The sequence below is a fragment of the Haemorhous mexicanus genome, chromosome 9 (assembly GCF_027477595.1).
Source record: "Haemorhous mexicanus isolate bHaeMex1 chromosome 9, bHaeMex1.pri, whole genome shotgun sequence".
Lineage (NCBI taxonomy): Eukaryota > Metazoa > Chordata > Aves > Passeriformes > Fringillidae > Haemorhous > Haemorhous mexicanus.
Genome location: NC_082349.1, coordinates 24,257,426 through 24,278,354, shown reverse-complemented (window position 1 = coordinate 24,278,354; position 20,929 = coordinate 24,257,426). Strand labels below are relative to the sequence as shown.

The following is a 20,929-nucleotide window of genomic DNA, read 5'->3' as shown; positions in this document are numbered from 1 at the left end:
TCACAGAGATTTTCTTTCCATCCCTGACTTTTCTTACTTTAAAAAAATCCTGAACTCTTGAATGTTATATTCTTACATTGTTTCCCCTCCTCCCAGTCCAATTTCTTACTCTTCTTTCCACCAGCTGAAATGAAGAAATCCCTTCCAACACACATTTGAGTCTCCCAGCTGCCTGCAGAGCAGCTGGTTTTGGCTATCCACAAAATCAAAGGGAAACAACCAAAGACCAAAAGCTCAATTATAGTGAAAAACAGACGAGGCTGAGCTCCTTCCAGCCCTGCTCTAGGAATACATAATGCAGAAGGATGGACACACTCACTGTTTTACTCCTGGAGGTGGCTGAAGCACTTCTAGTTCAGCTAGAGGCAGGCCAGCTCCTTTTTCCTGGGGGGGCTGCACACCCATCCTGCTTTAACCTGCCACCAGGGATAAATCCCCCCTCCTGGGTCACCCACCAGCTCCCTGAGGGTCATGCCATGGCTGCACAGCACAGGGCAGCACAGAGCCCTGGGAAGGCTGTGGGTGAGGCTGCTGTGCCCTTCCCAGAGCTCCCAGAATGCATTCCAGGTCACACCAGGTCCTGGGGAAGCCTTGACATGCCAATCCTGTCACCCTCAGCACACAGCAATCAAGGCTAAAGAGCTAAAGGACCTGTTAATGCAGCTGATGAGCTTCCCCAGCAGCTCTCTTTCCCTTTCTCTAGAGAAGACACCACTAAATCAAGATCTTTCCTGCTGATGTGTGCCCTCACATCCCAAAAAGCCTAAGCTTGGGTAGCCCAGGCCCTGCATTTCCCTGGAAGAGTGAAGAAGAAAAGAAGTTCACTCAAAAATGTTCACCACAGTTTCAAGTAATTTTGAGCAAAACACCATTTTCTCCACAATAAATGTGAAACATTTCCCACCTTTGCTCACATCTAGCGGTGAAGCACAACCAAAACATGGAACAAGCAAACACGAAACTCCAGCTTGTAGTGGTGGGAATGTTCCTGCTCAAGGATGATGTGAACATAAAATTGCCTAAAAGATGGAAAGTTAACCAAAGCAGTGACTAATGAAACTGAGAGATCACAAAGGCTGTAGGGGTAAACATCTAATGAAGCACCTAGAGATGAATTTGTTGTTATCTCTACACTCTGCAACAGTCTGAAATTAGCACCTCACCAGACATGGAGATCCCAGACCCTACATTTCCACCACAACCACTTTGACTCTAGGAGTCCCTGAAAAAAAAGTGTGAGCAGACCACATTGTATCCATAATTAAATGTGAACAGATGAAAGGCTGAATTACTTTGCCACTATCACAAGGAGATCAGGAGATCACAGCTCACCACTGGTCAGGAGTGCTCCAAACTCAGACTCTCAGGCCATAGCAGCTACCTGCATTTACAGCTTCAGTCTCTATCAGTGACTTCTGATGATTATAGGTATTTCTGCACGATCCATTCTGCCTGTATCTTGCCTCATCCTCTGTTCCAAAACAGCACAGTTAATAATTAACACCTACTATGAAACTGCTGAATAGCAAGTACCAAAACAGAGGATACAGAGAGCCTCTGTATCCTCTTGCTGACAGATTGCAAAATCCTACAGCTCATCTTTCTTAAAGATTCAGTTCTGCAAGAGTGGAGATGCTCATGTTCTTAAAAAAAAAGAATAATAATAAAAAAAGAATCTGAAGGTTCCTGAAACTCACAATCATGGAAGAAACTCTTAAATCAAGAACTTGACAGACACCTTGCCATGACTGCTGACTCCTCTGTTTCACCAATAGCTCTGTGTCCACCCTCCTCAACAGCAGAAGCTTTCCCAGAGAGGGGGGGAAAAATCCCAGGCAGAAACTCACCTGTTAAAATGATACAGGCATGGAAAGAACACGAGCTGTATAGAACATGACCTGCTTCCACAAGTGACGGTGGGAATGTCTCTGCAGGTTTTGCAAGAATCCTTTCCACCAACAATAAGGGCTGGTTCTGAACCATGTTCCTGAGAGCTGCCCATCACTGCTGCATTTCCTCCACCATCAAGCCCACAATTACATGTTGCTCCTGGACACTGTTATTTTAACACACTTTGAAAGAAATAGAATGACATATTTTCAAGCTTTTTACTTTAAAATGACATTCATCAAGAACTTGAAAAATCATATTATTCTACCTCTCCACAGAGCACTGTGCACATTCATTCAACAAAGGGGAAAGACAGAAACAAGGTCTGGTCTGAAGCAATGCACCTGGAGCTCAACAACTTTTGTATGATTTTCTGAGTTGCTAAAAATATTTATTAATGATGTTCATTTAACTTCTAAATTTCCAAAATTAAATACTGGAGGAAAAATGAATACTTCTTCACCAGAACCATTTTAATGGAATCCAGAAGAATATTAATACCCAGTGCAATCTTTTACTTTGATGTCTATATAATATGTAGTGACCCGTAAGTGGAATGAGCTAAAACTGTCATAAATTCATTATGAGAAACCATTCTTTGAAGAATATCAATGCAAATTTGAAATGAAATGAGCAATATGGATATGAAATAATTGCACAGCGTTTAAAATAACTGGCTCCAGCAGCAATGTCCTTTCTGTGCATTTTCTATTTCAGCTGCAAAAAACACTGGAGAGGCTGGGTTATGAAAATTGAAATGCTGTAATTACTTAGTACTGATAGTGATAGGGCAGCATTCATTTAGAATCTTATGCTCTGGGGAAAAAAAGAAATCCAAAGGATGATTCTGTAATTCTCATTTCTCTGAGAAAGGGAACCTCGGATGGCATGCAGTGCCAAATGTGCCAACCCAGGTCCTGTCAACAAAGACTGGAGGAAAACACTGTATATTCCCAAGGAGTTTTCTAGGCATCAGCTTATAAAAGTAGAATGCCAAATTTCTCTTAGTATCCTACAAAGGTCTGGCTTGGAAGGGACCTTAAAGCTCATCCCAGTCCCATCCCCTGCCATGGGCAGGGACACCTTCCACTGTCACCAGTTGCCCCAAGTCCTGTCCAACCTGGCCTTGGACACTTTCAGGGATGGGGTACCAGGCCTCCAGAACTACAGAGGTATTTTCTTCCATGGGTCTGCAGTGCACCTTCCCCCAGTGGGGCCCAGCCCCTGCCTTGCCCTCTCTGTCCCAGCACTGCTCAGAGTGGCTCTGCCCGGAGGAATCCCCACCTTTGCCCTTGCAGGTGCCCGGGGCAGGGGTGCCCAGCCCACCCACCTCTATCCCAGTGTGAACCCTGCCACCTCGGGCAGAAGGAGCTTGGTGTTACACCCCTCCCTCCTGCACCTCCTTACTTTTGAATTTTAATCCCTGGCTTCTCTTTTCTCACTGATTTTGGAGTTGCACTTTTGTAGCAGCGGCTTTTGTTTTGTGGTTTATTTCTTCAGGTGGAGGGAGGAGAGTGCAGATGTGGAGCAGCTCCATGCTGGGCTGTGAGGAACCTGTGAGACCTGTTCCCACAGAGCTGCCCCGGGCCCTGGGCTTTGGCTGACACAGCACCTGGGCAAAGTGGATGCCTGTCCCTGTGGGAAAACATGCTGGGGAGCAGGCTGGCTTTGGAGCCCTCCACCCCCTGCTCTCTCCTAACTCTCAGCAGCACAGGAGCTGGATGGATGAACACCACAGGAACCTCTGCACACTATTCCATCTCCAGGCACATCTGCTGATGCTCACTTTGTCCTTTTAGCACTCCTATGCCCCAGGACCCAAAGAAAAAGGGCGTCTCAATTTCTTTTTCCCCTCCCACAATGACCCAAGCTGCATTTTGCTGTGGGTTTTTGTGGGTTTCACCCTGCCAGGACTCCAACACAAGAACCAACAACAACTCCAAGTTTTTCATTAAGCTGAGCCTATACATATATATACACATATATATATATACACACACACATACTTATGCTACATCTATATGTACTGGTACTCCATACCTAAAGAGGCTCCAAGAGAGATGGAGGGGGAATTTGGACAAGGGTCTGGAGTGACAAGACAAGGGGAAATGGCTTCAAACTCACAGAGGGCAGGGTTAGGTGAGCTACTGAGCAGAGACTCCTCTCTGTGAGGGTGGGGAGGCCCTGGCACAGTTGCCCTCTCCCTGGAAGTACCCAAGGCCAGGTTAGACAGGGCTTGGAGCAAACTGGGATAGTGGAAGGTGTCCCTGCCCATGCCACTGGATGAGTTTTAAGCTCCTTCCAACCTAAACCAACCTGGGAGTCTGTGATCTGAAAGCAGACAGGAAAATAAGGGGGACAAGATGCAGCGAAATTAATAGCCTCTCTTTTATATATAGAAAAATATATATATAGATATCCATCCTTTACAGTGGATAATGAACCAGCAGGATGAAGTTTTCCCAACACTTGAACTGGAGCTGACCCTGTGCTGGAGGAACGGGGCTCCTGGAGAATGTCACAAGCAGCAAGGAAAGCAAACAAGGGGCCAGCACAGGATTTAACACAGCCAAACTCCTCAGGATGGACATAACCCAGGAAAACCTCTTCTTTCTAAGGGCTTGAAGGCTCTTGAGCATTTTTGGTTTCTTTCCTCTTATAAGCAGAGCATGAGCAAGCTCTAACCTGAAATGCTGTGTTCCGAAGCACTGGCACGGCACAATGGTTTGAAATAAATAATAAGGACATTAGAGAGAGAAACCCTGACACTGGAATATGCATTGATATGTGCTAACTTCAGTTTTTAAAAAGATCTTCACCAATGTACTGCACCAGTGCTGAAATAAAAATGCAGTTATGCATTTACAACACTGCAATTCAAAGCTTACCTAGCAATAATAAGCAGCACAGGCTTTAAGTATTTTAAAGTACCAAATTAATTCTATTTCCATGCTTAAATTTGCTCTTGTGATATTTTACAGCTGTAGAAAGGAAAACACCACAAGTACCCCCAATAAACTCAGTGGTGGCTACTCTATTTCTTTTAGCTGGCTTATTTCATTTTTATTTAGTTTTTTTAGCACCTAGATTGGGCAGGTTGCTAATATAATTAAAACGTATTTTCCTAAATTGATGTGGAATTCAACATATACCAATCTTTGCACTGCACAACAAAAATATTTATGACTGATGTATCTATAAGATGCATTTTACATCTTGTGTATAATATATACATATATATTCAAATAGGGGGTCTTCCCTTTCACATATTACATTTTCTGTGGTTATTAAGGCATTTCATTCTGCATTTTCTGCCAGGCTTTTAATTTCACACACTTCATCAATCAGATATTACTGCCTACTTTAAACAAATCACTACAGAAAATGATAACTGGTGTTGAATACAGAGTCAGGGAGGCAGGGGGGTTGCAATTCCAAGCAATGTGGAGCTGGGTGATAAATAGAGAACAGCAGCTGGGCTGAGAAGCTCAAGAGAGACAAAAATCACATTTGCAGGTAAGTGGAGTGGAAATGTGTGGAAATTGGGTAAAACAAAAAGCAAAACATTGTTATTAAAGGTGGAGTGAGAGGTAGCAAGAGCAATAGAGAGGCAATTTTCTCCCAGCTCCAGCAGGAATTAATCTCAAGCTCTAACATGCAATTTCACTATGGAGCTCCAGGATGAAACACAGGATTATATCTAATTGTTTAAGGGGTTTGGATAACAAAGCATAAAAATCCCAGTAAGTGGCCTTTTGTGCCAGTACAGCCCAGAAAATGATGAATAAAAGTTATAAAAACATCCAAAACCTGAAGTGCAATAAATATCAAGATAACTACTCAACAGAAAAGAAATGCAGCTTTAGGGATTTGGTATTTTCAGGGATATCTGTACTATGACAGCCCAGTTCAGAGGAAAATTGATCCAGCTCCTGAAGTTTGCCAAAGCAAGGCTAAGCTGCAGGAATACCACACACCTTCTCATTTTACCTCTTCTGGCAGTAATATTTTACAATGGAAAGGCAGGAGTGCTGTGAGAGTATGGAAATGAGGACAATTAAATTTGCCCCATTATGAGTATAAAAAAGGCTGTTATGTAATTGTACTGTGTATATTTAACATGATGGTGTAAGAGCTCAACAGTCCCCTCCAAACAAAAAGTTAACAGGTCTTTATTAATATGTTATTTTTATTTAGGTCATACCTGCTTGTAAAATATTAATACTGCCTGAGTTTGGCATTTTAGCTTTCACAGTGACAAATCCACCCTTAGCTGTGGCTATTCCTTAGGGCCTAAAAACCCCATCCAGATCTGCTGAGTGGCAAACTCAAGGCTGGCAAAACTCCCTTTGTTTTGGAGAAGGCTTAGCATAAAACCTTCCCCAAAGATGGGGAAATGCAGGAGAGGTTTTGTAGAGCCCTTGTGGAGTCCCGGGGAGCTGAAGTTTAGTTTTAACACAAGCCAATGTGCCACATGTTCAGCACCACATGTGGCACATTGGCACCAAGCTGGGCATGGAGACAAAGCCCAGGATCCCCACAAACCATCCCAGGCAGGCCTTCTGCTTCTGAACTCACAAATAACCACCCTAGCTGCTCATTTACCTCCAGGAATAACAGCACCTTCTATGCATCACCTCACATGCACAGCTCCCATGTTTTCTTACATGTGGGTAAAAAAAAATAAAATATATATATATGCACAGAGCAATGCTTGTGGTTTAATAGCATATATAATATGTAGTACAAATTACTTCTGTCTTTCACTATCTGCTGGTTCTTCGCTGGTTTAGCTGAGCAGCCACCAAAGCAGTGGTGCAGTGACAGCATCCAGGGCAGCCCCAGCTCTGCAGTGCCCAATCCTGCTACATCCCATTCCCACCCTGCAGGCTGGGATGTGGATGGGATGTGGGACTGTCAGCTCAAGTGCAATGACTCTGGCTTTGTTTTGAAGGTGGAGGTGCTCTGGAAGGTGTCAGAGGTACCTGGAATGAAACCAGGAGCAGAGAGATCCCAGTGGCAAGTGGAGAACTGGAGAAACAACCTGACTAAAGTGAATGAGGCCTATGGATACTAAGGAACAGCAGGAAAACAAGCTCAGTTTATCTTTTCTTATTTTTTTCCCTCTTGTCAAAGGTCTACATTTTAATCCAAAGGGGCCTTTGATTCCAGCAGAAAATGTCTTCCCATGGAGCATCTTGTGTTTCCCCTGGCAGACAGCCCTAGTACAGCCATTCCTGCTGGCACTGTGTCTTAGGAGCATTTCTGCTCCACCATGCCAGACCTGCCCGAGTGTGGAGCCTTGCTCAAGCCTCAGGTGGAAGCTGAGAAGGTGGTGATTCACTGACAGATACCCACGCTTGTACCAGCCCTTCTCTGGCTCTTCCTCAAGCAGAATCAAAGCCTGGGGCTCAGGCACCAGTGGCCTGAGCACCCAGTGTGAAATGACAGCTTCCCTGATGACTGCCATGCCCTCCCATTCTCTTCATCTACTCATGTGACCTTCTTTCCCCCTGACTCAGAAATACTGCAGCACCAAAGGCAGAGATGGCAGCACATCAAAGAGCTTAAGTTACAAGGGAAGCAGGTTTATTTTCACTTAAGCTGAGATTTTTTTTTTTTAGGCAAGACTTCAAAATACCTTAAAAAAGTAACAGAGATGATAATGGGATCGAAAAATTCAAAGGCATCTGAAAAACATAATTCAAGCACCAGAATCAGGGGATAAGATAACCCACCCAGAGCAGTTCCCAGACACTGAGGTTACACATCTCATCTGGGCTGTGTTTCTGAAGGGGATGTGAATTTGCAGCCCCGTGGCAATAAAGAAATTGGGGTTAAGAAACAAGAGAGGAGGAAAAAGGGCCAGTCAATTCTCCCACCGCCTTTTCTTGTTCCTAAAATTTCAGTTGCCTGGAAATGGCTGATGAGAAGATGGGATTATGTAAGTGCTTGCCAGCTTCTCACACACTAAGGAAATTAAAGCCTCAGTGATGGGTAGCTTAACCCATCCTCTAAGCAGTGAGCTAAAACATGTTTACTAAGGAGAACTCCAATAGTGAAACCCCTTTAAAAAAACCAGAAGTGATGAGGACTTGACAATTCCCAGGATTAAAGAGCTGCATATATTACAGACAAGGTAATCTCCTTACAGTAAGATGAGGAAAAGGAAAATAAAGCCTTTTTGGTGGGCAAGACAGTTTTTGTTTTAAGGCATATCCATCCTGTCTGGCTGAAGACTTTCTTGTGTTATTGCCTTTTTTTTTTTTCCTCCTGATAAACGTGACAGAGAAGAGCTACACCAGCCTTCCAAATCCTTACTGTTCCATTTTCCAACAAACTCACTGCTCCCATCAAACATGACCCACCAATAATAAAACAAGAAGCACTGTGCTCTTCCTACATTTAACCAGGCGAACACTTGGGTGCTACAAGACAGCTAGCACCAAAAAAAGTGCAAAACAGCTCGAGCTAGTTTTGAATAGACATTCAGCATGTATGTCATCCCAGCAGACCTGAGCTTTCCTGAGCTTTCCCCTGCTGTCATTCCAGTGACATGGGACCTTCTGCAAATACTCTCATTTAACTACAGCTGAAGGCCAGTGGAAAATCTAACAGATTCATATTATATCCAGAGCTGGAAGGGACTCAATGGGATCACTGACTCCAACTCCCAGCCCTGCAAATGACTCCCCAACAGTCTGCTAAAAACCTCTAAATCCTGCTCCAAACTGAAGTTGCACCGCCCATTGGAGCACCAGCTATGTAAAATTGCAGGTAGCAAATGGCTGATCCAGAGGTTGAAGAAGAAATCCTGTTGCCTGCTGCTCAGCCACAGGACAGGGCAGCAAAATAAACTGCATTTGCTACTGCATTTGCTACAGGAATGCACCTGCACTTGTGTGAGGTAAGTATGTGTGTCCAGGAGAGGAAATATAAATAGCCAAGTTGCTGGAGCTCACATCTTCATCAAAAGTAAAAAATCCCAAACTGGCTTTTTCTACAGCTGCCCAATAATGGCAAAAGACAAATCCTCAGCTGGTGATAATGGTTATGGTTCCACTGGAATCTGCTGCTGCTGTTTCCCCTCTGGACCTACAGATGGAGGGGAGAAAACCCAACCATTCTATGTGAAGAAAAGCTGCACTGAATGAGTGGAACCGGACGTGAAAAGTTGCACCCAACTACAAGAACTGTGGCATGTCTTTGAAGTCTTCGACTGGTCAAAGCCCCAGCCAGCCAATAAGAAAATCTATAGCCCTTCAGCTTTGGAAGAGAAGAAACAACTTCTCAGAAATGCCAGAAGTGACTCAACCGTGATTTTTAAGCTGCTTCAACAACATCTTAGTTATTTCAAGTAGTCCTAAGAGTTTGCCTGTGATTGCCTTCCCTTAATGGAACTACGAGCTGGCAAAGTGCTCAAATCGGGGCAAAAGAAACACACACGATTGTTATGACTGCTGTGTTATGAATATATTGTTTTTTTCTGTTCCAAATTGCCTTCCCTGGGAATTTTAAAATACAGAAAACCAGCAAGCATCTACATAAGTAGGTCATTTTCTTAATGGCAAAGAAGTGCTGTTTTACTCCAGCTCATTCGTAACACAGACACACACATTTCCAAATGAAGAGCAATTTCGGATCTGCAAGGAAGGGGAGTGACTTAAAATCATGGAGGCGCTCACTCCAAGATCATGTAGAGTCTAATTCAGAAAGACAAGAAGGAAAAAGTTGTATTTTGCACCTTCCATGAGAGCTTTGCAGGGAGTGGTGACATTTTGGAGAAAATCCTCTTGCCGCGCACAAGCCGTTGCTGGAGGGTGCTGCATATTCCATTACAAAAGCAGAGCCACGTTAGTTCATTAGAGAAGTGATAAGTTCAATCCTTACCAAGTTTTCTTGGTTCCTGGCTGCTATTTTCTGATCATCTTCTCCCCCATTTTTCATGTATTTGACCTCTTCCACTGGTTTGATCCTATACTCATCTGAGCACCAAGAAAAAAAAAAAGAAAAAAAAAAATTTGAACCAGTGTAGTTCAGCAGCTGGGATAAAAACCAAACTAAAACCAAAACAGCTGACTAGAATAGACCCTAGTTAAGCAAAGCAACTAAAAATTACATGTATATCTTTTCAAAGGCTTACATGTGACTAATACAAAGGAAGTTTTTCCTGCCTAAAGCTTCAGTAAGCATTTCAGTAGCTCTCTGGTCTAGTATAGCCATGGCACCAGGAAAGAGGGATGTTTAGTGTGTAGTCTCTCCCAAATCCCTAGTTTTCTGTTTAATATGTTCAATACAAACAAGTTCTTTGCTCCTGCACCCTCCCTGGATATTTATTCTCAGTGGACCAACAAGCCACGGACTACTTGAGAGAAGGCTGCTCATGGGTGTTCCCTGCACAGCAAAGCTGATGGAAGATACTGAAAATGTAGGTTAAAAGCTGGAAAAAAAGCCAACCCACACCATAATCCCTTTGTCCTTTTTTAAATTTTGTTTTTCCTACCGACACAATGCACAGTCACAGAATGATTTCTGGAGAAAGGGCCCCATGCTGATCATCTTCCTCTTCCCACTTCCCCCACCAACCACCATTTTTCCTGCACACAAACATTACCCAGACAGAAATTCAGCCTGAAAATAAGTAAGAAAAAAAAGATTCTTGGTTTGTCCTCAACATTTATCAGTTCTTCAAATACTAGAATTCCCAGCTCTAATGCCAGTATGGAAATGTTACCTAACATAGAGGTGCTATACCACAGTAACCGCAAAGCTCCAAGAAGGGATTTTTTTTCCTTGACAGGACAAGATGGGATTTGAAGAATTATTCTTCCCTGCAGCCTGTGAATCCAGTTCTTGCAGGACCAACACTGCCCTTGCTCAGTCACTTTTTGCTCTGCTTATCTTTGCAGCATGTGAGTCTACTGGAAAAAAACACCCAGAGTTGTGCATCCACCCTCCTCCATCCAGGAAAAACAATGAAGGAGAGAAGCTCCATCCCACAAAGGTGGAAAATATTAATTCTAAGTGAAATGAGACATAGTTCACTTGGAATAAAGGGCAAAACCATGGCAAATTAGAAGATACTGCACAAACTTTCCTTATTTTCTTTGGGTTTTCAAGCAATTTCTCTCACTTATACTAAGAGAAAACAAAGCACAAATAGATTTTTCTGGGATACTGTATTGTTAAAAAAAGAATCAATATTATTTGAACAAAGTTGTTTTCAGGAAATAACCACAGAGTCTAGAAGTTAAATAAGCCTCGCTTTGAAAAGTAAGGCTTATTTTAAAAATAAACTTGTTTCAAAAAACAATCTTACTTTTTAAAATACATGACGGTTTTGCATTTGGACTAGTCCACATCTATACATTTTCTTTATCACAGAGTTCAAATAAACTGAATCTATCAAATAGAAGCATCTGAGACACAGAACCTCAAATCAGATGGAAGAATTTAAGACAATATTATCAGATTGGTAAATGTGAACAACTCAGAGGTTTTGGTTTTTTTTTTTTTTTCCCAGTGTAATTCAGCTAGTCTGGAGATGACAATTCATAAGCCCAAAAGGGCCGAACACAATAAAGCCTGGGAATTAGAAACAGTTGATTGACTGCAATTATCTAACTTACATTTTCCTCCCTGCCTCTGTGCTCTGTGTTGTGATTAGCAATAAAACCCACACGCAGAAAAAGCATCAAACTCCCACAGAGGCACGCAGGGATCTGAATGGGGAAACAGATGAGCAAGAGAAAGCAGCACAAAGGACATTTCCCCACCCACAGCCAGTCCAGGGGCACTGGAGGAGAGAGGAAGTTCAGCCCAGCCTTGTGGAAAACGAGAAAGGTGTGGAGGGGCTGATGTTCCATGACAAAAATATCCCTGAAATGTGTCTGCTGCTTATTCCAAGAGATTAATGGTGATTAAACACCACATCCAGGCAGCAGCTGATCCTGTGGGAATGGTATAGGAGGGATGCTTCCTTGGACACATCATCCCTTGGAGCAAGTCAACCAGGGCACTGAGGAGTCCCTGACTGACAGCCAGGAATAATCAGACTGACATGTGAAATTCTGATACACCTGGACAGGACAGAGTCTCCCTAGAGATCAAAAATTTTAAATTCACAATGGACATGGGCATCATTTGCCAGATGCATCAAGTAGCTCTGAACTGGTGGCCAGAAAACTGCACAGATTGCTTATGATATTTCCAGAGCTATTTCCAACAGTGTTAGTAAACTTCAATACTTTCCTGATGATACAATAAGTATTCAATTCTCTCTGGCACAGCTGGTGTTACTGTCCCCTCCATCCTACCAACTGCAGAAGGGCAGACAACTGGATAATTTATACCCAAGATATGCAGCAGCAAAAAGGTTTTGAAAAATAAACCTGTAATTTTCAAAACCTTTTCTGGATAAGTTGAATCTACCACAGCAAGTCTTACCCTGGAGAAATCCAACTTCTCCTTAGGAGAATGGCTTCCCACTGCCAGAGGGCAGGGTCAGATGGGATACTGGGAAGGAATTGTTCCCTGTGAGGGTGGGCAGGCCCTGGCACAGGGTGCCCAGAGAAGCTGTGGCTGCCCCTGGATCCCTGGAAGTGTCCAAGGCCAGGTTGGACAGGGCTTGGAGGAAGCTGGGCTAGTGGGAGGTGTCCCTGCCCATAGCAGGGGGTGGCACTGGATGGGCTTTAAGATCCCGTCCAAACCATTCTGTAATTCTGTGGATACAGATAAAAAAATCAGGAAGCCCCTGCAGATGTTGGCAGAATCAGCCTAGTAACAGAAAGTGTCTTACAAAATTAATATAAATGTCCTGGCTCTAATAGATGGTATGTGCTGGAGCAGAAGAAATCTCTGCTTGTATCTCAAAAAGCAATAAAGCTTTGACACAATCTAAAGCTGAGGATCTGCTTTAAAGGCCACAAGATTATCTCCTGGGATGAGACCCACTGGGGAAGGGGTTGAGGGGCTGGCACTCAGGCCCCAGTGGTTCAAGGAGTGATGAACAGCCCAGAGCTCCAGGCAGCTCCCAGCTCCAGCAATCCAGGGGCTCTCTGCACGCACCACGGTGAGACCACAAGGCAAATGCAGCACTGGCCTGTGGAAAGGCAGGGTTCAACTTCATTTTGGTCAATAACTGAGCCATAACAACTGTTTTATCAGCTACACACAGAAATGAAGGGAGCAGATCAGAGATTTGCTATGTTTGAAGCAACATCATTACTCATAAGCTCTCCTAGTTCCCTATCATAGGCAAAATCCCTTCCTTAAAACAAGGAGCACTGGTATAATACATTGGAAATATTTGTTAGTATTGAGTAGTCTTTGGCTGGAGGGAGGTATAAATAGATATGATTCCACTTTGCAAGGGAAAAGAACAGCTAAGTAATTATACAGAATTATACAGCTAGGGAGGACACTGCTTGCTGGTGTAACAGAGAGCCTTACTCACAGGTAAGACAACATCCTTTATTTCAAAATTATTAAACATAGGAATTAAAATAAAATAATTATTTCCAGAAGGTGGGTCTTGCACTGCATTATGTTATTTTTGGGAGGACACAATGATATATAGGCTTCTTTTGACTAGGTGAAGACAAAATTTGTCTTCTATAGATACTTTACACATAAGGCAAGGTGTTCAGAAACTACAGATTCTGAGCTATTTATGAGATTGTTCTTGTTCTAAACCTACTGTCAGGATGAAAGCTCTGCAAGTGCAAAAGGGATGTTTACACAACACACAGACCTTGAAGCAGATCATGAGGTGTATGGTCATTAATAGTTTGAGGTGAACATGAAAATTGGATTAAAGACAGGTTGGATGAATGGGCCCTTAATGCCTTTCCTGTAGGGATGTGCAAAAAACTGCTAACCTGGTTTTGCCCACTAAGTCAAGAGTGACCTGGAATTGAAGAAGTAAAAGGTGATAAAAACCATCTTTTGAGTTTTAGCTTCTGATTTCTACTGAAGTAAACACAGCATTTTGAGGTATTTTGGTCTGAGTGATCAGAAACAAATCCAGAGAAATACTGAAAGGTTGACTGAGATCAAGCAGGACCTCATGAAGTCTGCCAGCTAACAAGACCTTTAAAACTGTAAGATGTTCAGGATCAAGGAAATTTGTACTCTATGAGTATTTACCTTGGTCTTTTCCCTAAATACAGTTTTATATCAAAAAGAAAAGTGAAACATGTTCATGCTTCTTTCTTGTGTAGAACTAAAAATCAAGTAGTGAATATGATAAAAAAATAAGGACAGTATCACTCAGAATGTGATACATCATGGATCCTTATGCTCCTTTCAGGAGTAAAAACAAAATCAAGGCATTGTGTGGTGTATTATATAAAATGAGAAAATTTCCAATAACTCATATGGGGGAGGAATGGCTTTACAGGACTGTCACAGCAAATCCTGAGTTGAAGAAAAGCAACTCAATTAAATCAAAAGAAAAACAACATAAATGAACGACAAAAGACAGAAATATTGCGAGCATAACACCCACCACAAAATCACAGGATATAAACCAGAAAGCAGAAATGCTTCTAGCTCCAAACTGTGGAAAGGCACAGGGAGGAAGAATTTCGAAGTTGAATATGCTGCAAAAATTCTCAGCAGGCAAATCTTATGAATGAAGATCTCCATCTGGAAACAGATAATTCCACTGAAACATGTCACCCAGTTGCCATGGCAATGTGACAAAGAAAAACAGCACTCATTAATAACAATTTCAGTGATAAATGAGCATATCAACTTAGAATATTGAAACAATTACTGGGTGGGGGGCACAAAACTGTGGTGGTTCCCATGAGAAAAATGTCTTCAGCACTTCCAGACACGGCTGTAAGTGCCTTTACCACAGGAATATGGGCAATGACATCAATTCTAGCTCAGTTTAAAGGAAGAAAAAGCTTAACTTTGTCAAATATATCTAGAGTCACTGTGACTTTCAGAGAAATACTTGGTTAAACAGCAAGCCTTTAGATAAGTAAATGAATAGAATGCTGATTTACACTGATTCCCATTTCAGACATCTAAGGACAAACAGATTTGGTTCCACTGTCATCAAGAGGGACGACGGGTGAGCCTCTTCTATAATTTTAGCACAATATCAAGTATCAGGCAAGAGGTGAGTGGTACTTCAGTGATCCCACCAAGAGGGAAGTTTCTGAACACACCTTCATCTCCCTGTGCCACGTATTTTTCTGCAGTTTCTTTTGCCTTTCTATCACAGGACATGCCAGGATTTATCCTCCATCCCTACTAAACCACAGGTCTGTTCTGTAAAATAGGAGCTTTATGTCCAACAAATTCCTCTGCTCTGCACTTGGTTCTGCCAGGTGCAGAAAGTGCTCCTGCTGCTGTGAATGCCAAGGATCAAAGCTCCACGTGCTCCCCTCTCCCAAAGGCTTGAAAGCTCAAATCTATATTTAGATAAAGGACTGAATTGCTTTTTCTAAAAATACTTGTTAAGAACCGTAAGAGATTTTGATGCAATTTAACTGAAATATAGAGCAGCAGGTGAGCCACTTAGATGCTGAGCACAGAACATGCCAAACATCCCAGAATGGTTTGGGTGGGAAGGGACCTTAAAAATCATCCAATTCCACCCCCTGCCATGGGCAGGGACACCTTCCACTGTCCCAGGTTGCTCCCAGCCCTGTCCAACCTGGCCCTGGACACTTCCAGGGATCCAGGGGCAGCCACAGCTTCTCTGGGCACCCTGTGCCAGGGCCTGCCCACCCTCACAGGGAACAATTCCTTCCCAATATCCCATCTAATCCTGCCCTCTGGCAGCGGGAAGCCATTTCCCCCTTGTCCCATCACTCCACCCTTTGTAAACAGTCACTCCATCTTTTTTGTCATCTCCCTACAGGCACTGGAAGGCCACAATTAGGTCACCCTGGAGCTTCTCTTCTCCAGGCTGAACAATCCCATTCTCCCAGCCTATCCTCACAGCAAAGATGCTCCATCCCTTTGATCATCTTGATGGCCTCCGGCTCCAACAGCTCCATGTCCTGCCTGTGCTGGGATGCTGGAGCTGGATGAGCTCCCCTGGAGCCCATCCCCAGGGCCACAGGGAAGGAGGAACATTCCAAAATCCACAGCTGCCCTGTGGGAGGACATGAGCAGTGGTGGGCTCAGCTCTAGAAAGAGCCAGGCTACACATCAGGGGAAAAAACAAAATCACAGAGCACCAGGAGAGTCAAGGAGCAGAATTAGATTGCCTGGGTGGCTGCAGCTTCCAGCACCTGAGTCATCAGCCTTGAGTGCCATGGGCTCATGTGCATCTGCTCTGGAGGACTGGAAGGGTGAGATGAGCTACTCAGGTTATTCCAACCCTGTTATGGATCTGGGTATCAACTGCCTGGATCCCAAAAATCCCAAAAAAAGTCAACAGTCAGAAAAAGTAGTTGCAAAAATCCTGCAAATTAATATTTCTTGAACTAATTATTAAGAAATGGAGGATATCTAAGTTATCTTCTTAGGTCCAGCTTCAAGCACTCACAGAAAGCAGCAGCTCTATGATTCATTTGAGTCTAAAGACTTAAAGCATTTGCTCAGCTGTGGGGGTGGGTTTCTGATCCACTTGGATGTGGGCTGGGAGTGAAATTTCATTGGAGATCAACCAGTATTGGGTGAGCAGCCTGTAGTTTTCTTCATCACCAGCCCTCAAAGCTATCAATTCACAGGCAATTCCTGATCCAAATGATCATGGTTTTACTAACATTAACAGAATAATAAAAATAGCTTAGGAAATAAGCCAACCCATTTTTCTCAAAGGATTATCTGAAAATGCTCATTCAGATTTCCCAAATTAATTTACCTTACCCTAATCCAATCTAAAAATACAGCCACTGCTGGGAGTCGAGGCAGTGGACACCACCAGATACTAAACAGAGAACAGGTGCATGAGCAACACAGCAATTCTGCCAACAAAATCTAAATCCTCTGACAGAATAGCTCCTTAAAAATCAACACACCACACAGATCGCAGCACATCTGCAAAGACCACCCTCAAGCACTTTTCCTTCTTCCTACACAACTCTGACATGTACCCAAAGAATGCCAACAACTCCTGCACAAGGCAGATGTGACCACTAGGGCTGGTTTTTTGGAGGAAAAAAAGGGATTGAGACACTCAGTGTAACAAAAGCCAGTCCCTAAGTGGAGGATTCCTGCAGAACTGGAAGGACTTTCAGCAAGACAGAGGAACTCTTTCCTAAGCTCTCCAGCAGCCCTATGGCCATCCAGTGCTTCATGAAACATTAACTCCCTCAAGGGTGATGCTTACCTGAAGAAATTTAGCAACTTCCCTTCCACTTTACCAAACCTCCTTCCTGCAGGCCCAGCCATGACATCTTTCAGCAGCAATCCTTAAGGCCAACAGGTATGACACAACACAGCTCCATTAACTGCCCTGGACATCATCTTGATCTCTGCTGATGGAGGAGCTCAAACCCTCATGTTTCTGTGTTAGCCCACCCCTCACCAGTGCTGTCAGCAGCTTTCAGAGCTGCTCACAAGCTCTCCATCCCTTGGTAGCTCTGTCCTCTCCCAGCCTGATGTCTGCCTGTGGCAGAAGGTGCTGTCCCAACCCCTGCACTGCTGCTGCTCCTCAGATGCCTCAGTTCATCTATCCTGCATTTTCTGATTACTTTCCCCCCAGTTTAAAGGTGGCAGCTGATGATGAACCCATTAATTTAGCTCCCTTGTTTAAATCTATAGGTTTAACTCTCAAATTTGGCATGTGACTCGCAGAAACAAACCACTGTACATCAGCTGTCACAGCCGGAGATGCGCAGCCCAACCAAGGAGGGGGTTACTTGCTTCCCACCTTCACTTGGTTCCTTCTTAGCTCCCTCTACTTGTTTTTTCTTCTTGGTTCCTTCCACCACTTGGTTTCTCTTGGTCAAAACCTCCTCAAGGCTACTCTACATTTTGAGCTGTAATCTAGTGCAAGCCCTGTGAAACCTGGAGTTGTACATACAATTTTCCATCAAATGATGAGTTAAGGATTGTTTTAACTAACCTTACACCAGGGGCACAGGCCCACTGCTCTGTATCTGCCAGGACCCCCTTAGCTGTAGGTAGGTCAGAGGAACCACAGCCTCAGAGGCCATTTCATTATCTCAGGGAAGATTTGAAAATCCAACCTCAACATCCCCAAACCCAGTTAATGCTAAACACACAATCTCTGCCTCGCTCCCACTGCCTTTGTGCTCAGGATCTGAGGAAACACCACATGTGAGATGGTATTGAAAAAACCTGCCATGTGATCATATAATTAAAGACTTTTGTGCACTCCTCTGTAATTACAAAGCCAAAGAAGAGTGCTGGTGGTGTGCACTCACAACTATCTTTCAATTTCTGCTTGCTGAAACTATATAATTCGCATATACATAAATATATATATATATATATAAATATATATACACACACAGACACTTTTTTTTACCTTTTTGTTTTCATTTAATTAACATATAACTTTGAGGCAGACACCAGGTTTTTTAAAGGAAACCATTTCCCAGGTGGAGGAGATTACAGCCACAGTGCTTGGCAGGAAGGATACCCAGTAAATGCAATTAACTAGCCCACTAAAAAGATGAAATTGAGAAATGAAAGCAGGAGAGGGAACAAGCTGCAGAGAGATTAATTAAAGGAATGGACAAGAGGAAAACAAAGGGTCTGTGCCTTGAAAACATGACTGTTCATGTGAAGTCCCCAGGTGGGTGTCTGGATCCAGGCTGCCTTGAACACAGCACAGCATGGCCAGCTTGGAAAGGCTCCTTCAACTCCATTTCACTGCTCTGGTTTGAAATTCTCCCTCAGTAAGTTTAAAAAAAACCACCAAGCACAAAACACTTAATTCTCTTCAGGTTTTTCAATGTCATTAATGAAACTCCCAGTCTCTGCTGACCCTCCCTTCACCCCCATCTGTCTATGTACTCCACTAAACATTCCTCACTCTGGCACAGAACCTGTCAGGGACTATTCAGTTCCAGGAAAAACACCTAACTGGCCATTTCTGTGAGCATCCCTCGTGCAGCACTGCAGGCTTTGCCTTTTACAGCCCCTCTAAGCTATCCACCCACCCAAAACCACTCCTGAACGGAGCTGCCCCAAGCATTCCCTGGAAAATAAGTCATTACCACTCCACACCCTCAAAATTACACATCTCCTATTATTGAAAACACAGGATGAGGTGCCTTCAGTTTCCTTGTCAATAAAAAAGCCAATTCCTCTTTCCTTAACAAGCAATGCCATTCTCAATCAGTCAACTATTAAATGAGATTGTTGCCCCGCAACATATGACTTGAAATGGATTTTCATACCCTTTCTGGGATAGGAACTTTTTTCTATTAATACTGGGCTATCAAATTTTCCATGCTCATGGGCCTCAAAGAGTGTTTGTAAATCAGCAGCTATTTCATTTTTATTAATTCCAATATGGAAGGAACTGAATAAATACCCTGAGCCAGCAACATCTCCTCACTGTCAGTATCTCTTTAAACCAAGAGGGGAGATCTAAGGAAACCTTGATTTACAAAATACAGCACACATTTCCAGATGCAAAAGATACAGAAGTTAATTACATTATTTTACTTACAGACCATCTAGCAGCTCCAAAAGTAACCTATTGGAAAGATTAATATTTTGCTCTGGTTACAGATTTTCCATGCCTTCTTCCCTTCCCTTTGGGCAACACTTTTTAAAAGAAAGCAAAATACTGATGTCTGAAAGAAAAGAGTTTAGTAATAGCTAAAAAAAACCAATCCCACCCTGTGCATCCCTGGGAGTGCTGTCCAAACACTCCCGGAGCTCTGGCAGCCCTGGGGGCTGTGACCACTTGACAACAAAATACAGGAGATAACGTGCATGCAAATGCAACAACTACAACCATTACACAACTCAGGAGACTTCAGTGGAAAAAACCAACCCACTACACCCCCTTTTTTCCCTCTGAATAGCTCAAGATCATTCATGGAGCCATAACTCCTGGAACAAAGGTGACTGCATGCTCCTTCCCAGCACTACAGAACATGAAGTGCTCTGCACCCGAGCTGCCTGAACAGCCCCTGCAGTGCTCCTGTGACAAGAGCAGAAAGGAAAAAGAGAATTTAAAAGCACCCTAACCCTGATCCTTTCTGCCAGAGTCCCCACTCACACAGGTAAGAAGAAAACCTGCATGGCAGGGTATAACGACACCCCTCAGCAGAAGCCAGGCTTTGTTTTTCACAAGCACACGAAGCAGAAGTCTTGACATTTTCCATTTTGCTCCCATTTTTTTCTGGTGCTAGCTCAAGACAGAGCACTGTCAGTCTTGGGCCTCTGACCAAGGAGAACATGAGACCACTTGGTTGTAATATTTATTTAAAATACCCATGATGGCACAGTGTTTTTGAGAATTACCTACTGGAAAAACGCCTTCTATGCTCACTTCCTCTATCCCATAAAGGCACCTCTGGCTGTGCAGGCCAAAGATACACAAATACTTACTGGTTAGGTACCTTTCCTTTGTGTTTAACAGCTATTTCTACCAGTAGATATTTCCCACTACAAAATTACAGCCTTAAAAATTTCCCTTTTGTGTGGCTGAAATGAATACACATCCATGCAGCTACACAAGGCTTACCTGGGGAATTGGGAATTATTCCCCAGAGTGGGTCTTTTCCGGCCAAATTCCAGGCTTTGGTTTTTTTATTTCTCCAAATTTGTGGCCCAGGAGTAAAACACATGGAAAATGGCTAAAGGAACACTGCAGTAACTGAAAGTAAATGGCATTTCTACCAGGATTTTTCCTCATTTGCATGTCCAGGTAGGCAATGAATGCTGGAGATAGTCATGAAAAGATTAAGTGAAAAACTAAGTGTGTCTGCACCATAAAATAAACGGATTTCCTTTAGCACCAAGGCTGCCAGAAAACACATCCTGGCTCCTTCCTGGCCAGCACCACAGGCGGATGTATGGCCCTATTTATAGCCCACTAATGCAATTGTGAAATGCACACCCCTTGCACTTCATTCCTATGGGC

General features: G+C 43.3%; 1 protein-coding gene across 1 annotated transcript in view; it reads right to left on the bottom strand.

The window, feature by feature from the left end:
* C9H1orf21 (chromosome 9 C1orf21 homolog) overlaps positions 1–20,929 on the bottom strand; it is a 103,849-nt gene that overhangs the window by 31,233 nt on the left and 51,687 nt on the right. The window contains exon 3 of the mRNA XM_059854541.1: positions 9,781–9,875. Within this exon, the coding sequence (XP_059710524.1) occupies positions 9,781–9,875 (95 nt within the window). The remainder of the gene's footprint in view (positions 1–9,780; positions 9,876–20,929) is intronic.